The sequence below is a fragment of the Anastrepha ludens genome, chromosome 2 (genome assembly GCF_028408465.1).
Source record: "Anastrepha ludens isolate Willacy chromosome 2, idAnaLude1.1, whole genome shotgun sequence".
Classification (NCBI taxonomy): Eukaryota; Metazoa; Arthropoda; class Insecta; order Diptera; family Tephritidae; genus Anastrepha; species Anastrepha ludens.
Window position 1 is genome coordinate 70,497,138 of NC_071498.1, and position 6,000 is coordinate 70,503,137.

The 6,000-nt window shown below is 34.1% G+C and overlaps 1 protein-coding gene across 8 annotated transcripts in view; it reads right to left on the bottom strand.

Moving 5' to 3' along the window:
- The window catches only part of LOC128871800 (protein unc-79 homolog), a 68,206-nt gene extending 62,206 nt beyond the window's left edge, over nt 1–6,000 (bottom strand). For 2 of the 8 annotated variants that reach the window (XM_054113878.1, XM_054113879.1), the window contains exons 1-2: nt 5,708–5,976; nt 5,321–5,429 (exon numbers count right to left, since the gene is read on the bottom strand). In XM_054113878.1, coding sequence (XP_053969853.1) covers nt 5,321–5,375 — 55 coding nt within the window. In that variant the 5' untranslated portion in view covers nt 5,376–5,429; nt 5,708–5,976. Of the gene's footprint in view, nt 1–5,320; nt 5,430–5,707 lie in introns of all 8 variants that reach the window. The other 6 variants (XM_054113880.1, XM_054113875.1, XM_054113883.1 and 3 more) reach the window with 6 other exon arrangements.

Sequence of the window (6,000 nt, forward strand, 5' to 3'; positions counted from 1 at the left end):
TCACCATCCCTCGGGGAAATGTGGCTATTTATAATGAATTCATTTACCTCGTGCACGCCACCAACCTAACAGATTATCGCCAGATAGCTTACGAAAGCCGATGGTTCACATCAAAATCAAAAAATCAGGTAGTGAACGAAAATATTTTGAAGCAGCAAGGTGAGGAAATACTACACATAATTCGCACTTTGGAAATACCTAAGAGAATTGCAAGGTCAATAGATTTTCTGGGGTCCGCCCTGAAATTTATAGCCGGTACCCCGGACCACGAAGATTTTGAACTGCTCTTGACAAAGGAAAGCATACTAATAGAAAACAACAATAGGCAGATTAGAATTAACTCCGATTTACAAAATAGAATTAACGAAATTACCAACCTAATCAATACACTTCGCGGAAATCAAACGGATTGGATATTAAAAGACGAGGAAACATTGCTCTGTGAAAATTTGGTAAGAAGAAATAACCATATAATCAGCCAACTAAACAGACTAGCACTCTCCATTGTGTTGGCAAAAAGTAATATCATAAATCCACTTATTTTGGATGACGAAGAGATGGATCAAGCGTTCAATTCCGAACAATTACCCTTTAGTTTAAGTAATTTACTTTTAGTATCTAAGGTAAAAATTTTGCAAAGTTCTGATGTTATTTGCTATATTCTTAAGGTTCCTAAGGTTACAAATTTCTGTCAATTCCTAAAAATCTATCCTGTAGTCCGTAATAATAGTATCGTAAAGCTAGAGACCACGCTTGCGGCAAAATGTAGCGATACGTTTCAACCACTCGAGAACTGCAATGACACTCTGGTAGCTAAAGTGTGCAAACCGGCTCACTCAGATTGCTTGGGTCAGATGCTAAATAATAACACAGCTAATTGTTCATCAGAATCGGCATATCACATACCATCAGTTCAAAAAATAGAAGAGGGCATCATTATTCTTAACAACGTGCAACCAACGACAATATTTGATCAACGAAAATTGGAAATAAGGGGAACGTATCTGCTTCTTTTTCGTGACTCTATCACCATAAATGATACAACTTACGTGGTAAAAAGAGAACCGACTTATATCCAACCACATCCTCCAAAAACCGTATCCATTAATTACTTGGAACACCATACGAGTTTGTCCCTACCATATTTGCACCAAATTTATATCGACAACATCTCTCGCATTCACGAATTGAAGGAGGGTATATCTGTTCATCGTAATTTGTTCTGGACGATTTTTTCTTTTCCTCCATTATTATTGATCGCAATATCAATTTTTTTCATCCACCGCAGAAACAAATTAGCAAGTAATAAAGTAAAAACTCAGAGGGCAGTAGAGGAAATTTTGGCACGAGTCGAGGACGGCTCGTCTTAAGAGGGGGAGAAGTTAGCGCATTGCACACTTGCAAAGCTAAAACAGAGATTTGATGATTCCCTTGAATCACTCCCACGCTACTGGCTGTTCGTAATTAGATCGCACAGCTTACTCCTACGCCTGCCCGTCTTTTGGATTTTGCAAATAAACAAATCTTACAGCGGTCAAGCTGATCATCAATTTACGTACGTGACTTTTGGCAGCTTGAGGAATGCAGCTGAGAATGCATTCGTACCAACATACAAACAAAGCTGCCGGCGCAACTACACCAACACAAACTCAATAGCTACACCGCAAGTAGGGATTTAGGGTAGATTGTAAGAATATAGTTTTTAGTTGAGATTGGAGTTTAATAAAGAACGGTCGAAAGTTGAGATTGGAGTTTAATAAAGAACGGTCGAAAGTTGAGATTGGAGTTTAATAAAGAACGGCAAAAATAGAAAAGTTGTACAAAATTTCTAAAATCATTTTTGGCACTATTTTTTACAAAAATATTGCAAATCTTCCCATTTTTGAAAAAAAAAAAAAAATTTTATGAAAAATTAATAATGTTTGAAATATAGTAAATTTAACTATATTTAATTTGATTACACTACTGATCTGCCCTAGATTTGATCCGGCACTAGAAATTTTGATAACATTATTTTATTTTCTACGCCGCATAAGCATAGGAACGAATCAAAAGTTAAAGGGATACTCTTTAAAATATGTAATGATAGTCTCTATGGTGACAATGCGCGTCAACATTACTAAAACTCAGTGCTGTTTCTGAATACAGTGGAGCCAGGATACATCGAACTAATTAGTGTAAAGAGATGTATTATTAGTGAAACTTTTATTAAACTTAACAAATTATACTTGTACAACATCTGTATAAAGAAACAAGAAGCAAAAGTAATCAGTGATATTACTTTGTTTTTTGCTTTGAGTGAGCGATTTCTGGGCTGGTGATTACATCACACTATTCCATATTTCTTTTAAAATCTGAGTTTTTGGTACACTTATACAACTTCAACTAGTGTTCACAGTTAGTTTTCTTGCGTATAAATGTAGTATTTTGTTTGGCTACATCGTTTTGCTTAGCTTTCCACGTCTTGTTTTTGTCTTTGTTATTCACGTTTTCGTTCGTTATAACCAAGTTTTCAGTGTGCGCTATATACATATAGTGTTCAATGGGGAAAAAATGTTCGTTATTTCTCGCTATATGGAATGTACGTTATTCGACTTTATTTTAATTAAAAAAACCTTAAACTGTGCTTTAAGCTCATTAGCAAAGTTCCGTAAAGTACAAAAGGATTCTGAAAACGTAGGAAATTGATTGGTAAAAATAATAACAAAATTAAGATCTTTAGTGTATATATATATACAATATATAATTGGCGCGTACACCCTTTTTGGGTGTTTGACCGACCTCCTCCTCCTATTTGTGGTGTGCGTCTTGATGTTGTTCCACAAATGGAGGGACCTACAGTTTCAAGCCGACTCCGAACGGCAGATATTTTATGAGGAGCTTTTTCATGGCAGAAATACACTCGGAGGTTTGCCATTGCCTGCCGAGGGGCGACCGCTATTACAAAAATGTTTTTCTTAATTTTGGTGTTTTCACCGAGATTCGAACCGACGTTATCTTGGTGAATTCCGAATGGTAATCACGCACCAACCCATTCGGCTACGGCGGTCGTCAATCTTTAGTGTATAGCATTCAGGAAATTCACGAACAAATGATCTGCGTAAACTTTATAAAAAATATTTAAGATGACTTTTTAATGTTAAAGAAAGTGTAGTATGCTGTGGTGACTTCAATAGTAAACACCGTGAATGGGTTTGTGCAAGAGCAAATGCTTGGGAAAATATACTCAAAGAATTCATAACATGCTTTCCAATTACCATTTATTATTCAGCTAATCCTACCCACAGTCCATCTGCGACAAGATCTTCACCGTCAAATCTAGATATCGTATTGACTAACATTCCAACTTATACTATATATCTCAGCTAATAGCTATTAATGAATTAAATTCTGATCATTTGCCCGTCAAACTTAATCTGAAGATAGATGATCCAAATATTTCTAATTTAAACTGGGACTTATCAAATGCTAACTGGTAGCCATATAAGAAGTTTTTAAAAAATACCTTTCAAAACACATCTACTTTAGAGGAGATTCCCTCCCTAGAAAATGTTGGCAAAAATATAAAATTTTCGCAGTCAAATAATGAATGCAGTGAGAATTTCAGTGCCTAAGAAAATAACAAAGATTAATTTTGTTAAAGTGCCACATAGGTATAGGTATATTAAATTTAATTAAAATCAGATTTTACTTTCGAAGGCAATGGAGTCACTATATGCAACAGAAAGATCAGTTGGAGATATTTAGATTGTCTGGGCGTATGCGGAACATAAGCAAAGTTTTAAAAAAGAGGTATGTACAATGCCCAGCTCTCTTTGATAAAATCAAAACTATTGTGCTAAGCCACGAATTTTATCCAACTTATAAAAATTGTTCAAAGCTTTCTAAAAAATCATTATTTCTGTGTGTGTATAAATAATGAACTTTCAGACCTAAAGGAATTTCCAGCTGGTGTCCCTCAAGAATCAATTATAGGTCCTATCTTGGCCAATATTTATGTGTCTGACGTAAAAGTTCGACAACTGTCCCTACACCATGTATGCTGATTATATCCGCATTTTTATTCGCACAAGTCTGCTCATGATGTAGTGAGTAAAATGCAAAGTGCGCTCAATCATGTCACAAATTATTTTCACAGATGGGAAATAAAAGTTAATGCTGATAAAAAGCAAGCCATACATGCAATTTGCCCGACAAAAACATTAATATTAATAGGCATGATATAAATTGGTCTAACACCGTTAAGTATCATATTTGGGCGTAGTATTACACAAAAAGAAAATGTTCCGTGATCAATTTCACCATATAATTAAATAATAAATATATTTATAATATCGCAACTGGAATGCCATATCCTTTAACAGGAAATCAGATGGCAAGTGTATTTTCAGTACTCAGGAAAATACACTTGCCGTCGGTAAAATAATTCTCCAACCAATTATCCTCTATGCATGTCCTGTGTGGGGAGCATGTGAAGAAAGATATATAGTATGTATAAGGACTTTACAAATATGACAAAAAAAGCTCCTGAGAATGATGCTTAATTTACCCTGGGATCATTCTTTAAGGCGGTTACACGTCGAAAACAAAGTAGAAATATATTCTCGCGAATCAAAAACTTAAATGATAAGTTTGGCATAAAATGCAGTTATTCTATAATCAATTAAGATTAGATCTACTTCAACATACTTAAGTCCCCAAAAATCATAATGCTGTACTGTACATGTGCACAACTTCTATTTTTTTCCTTTTTTTCACATAAGGGGTTTTTATAGTAATTTTTTTCCTCTTAGTTTAGGAATATTATTTCTGATTACATTACCATATCTTAAGCGTTACATCATATTCTGTAAGTTGAGTTTAACAAAACGTTATACTGAACGTATTTACTAATATACTTAATAAATAAATAAATAGTACACTCTTTTTTCAAAATGAAAAATATGTAAAAGAAGTTGTTTTCCCCAATAAATTATCACTAACACAATGGGGTTGCGACACCATTGCTGATGCGTAAATAGATTTCGGATGTGTTCACTTCGGGAATCTGCCTAAGCTCCTATTTATGCACTCTATAATGCATTATTCTTCACAAACTGGGATAATTAACTGGGTAATAAAGATCGAGCCCAAAGTTTCTGATTTTTCTGTCTTTCATAGCTGACTAAATGAGTATGATTTAAGAGGTGCGACAATGTAATTTAAGCATTGTTTTGTAAGCTCAGTCTTCCTGATATTTATATATCAGTCTTCCTGATATATATAGACATATATATATATGTGTAATTTTGTATACTATAAAGATTTTTCTATAACTTACAAGCAGCCGCGCGAGTGCCCATGTTGACAAGTTGATTTTTGAAGGTATCAGACATTATATCAGGCAAATCCTTCCCATCGCCAAATCCGCTCCCAAAGCAGTTGGCATTCTGTAAAAAAGTAAAATAGAAAAAAAATTGTAATTATTACAAAAAAATTATGCCGTTCTTAGCTTTCCACCTATTGTGTATTTAGTTTTCTATTTTTATAGGTTTATTTTAAAATTTTCACAATTTTTCTGTGTTATATAACATTGCACTTTTGCTACACTTTTGCTGGATGCTGTGGCAACACAGGCTAAATTTTCACAAAAATCTCAGAAAACTATCACACATTTTTAATGACCAGAAAAACTGAATCATTCAACTCTAAATTTTATTGAATTTACCTCGAAACTTGTGAATTTTTTTAATAAATTTGCAATTTTTCAAAAGGTATTCGAACACACGCACTGCAGCTATTAAAATCTCCACCTGAAGTGTTTGCGAGTGAAAATTTTCGCGTGTATGTATCCACCAACAGCAGTTATGTATATCTACATATAATATCTAGTGAAAGCTATGATTGCGGGGTTGAGGGTTGACCAGTGTGAACAAAATTTTGTGTGTAAAAAAATTGAAAGTTTTCCTTTATTCTTAGATCAAAGTTATGAAGTTACGCAGTTTATTTTTAACTGAAAAT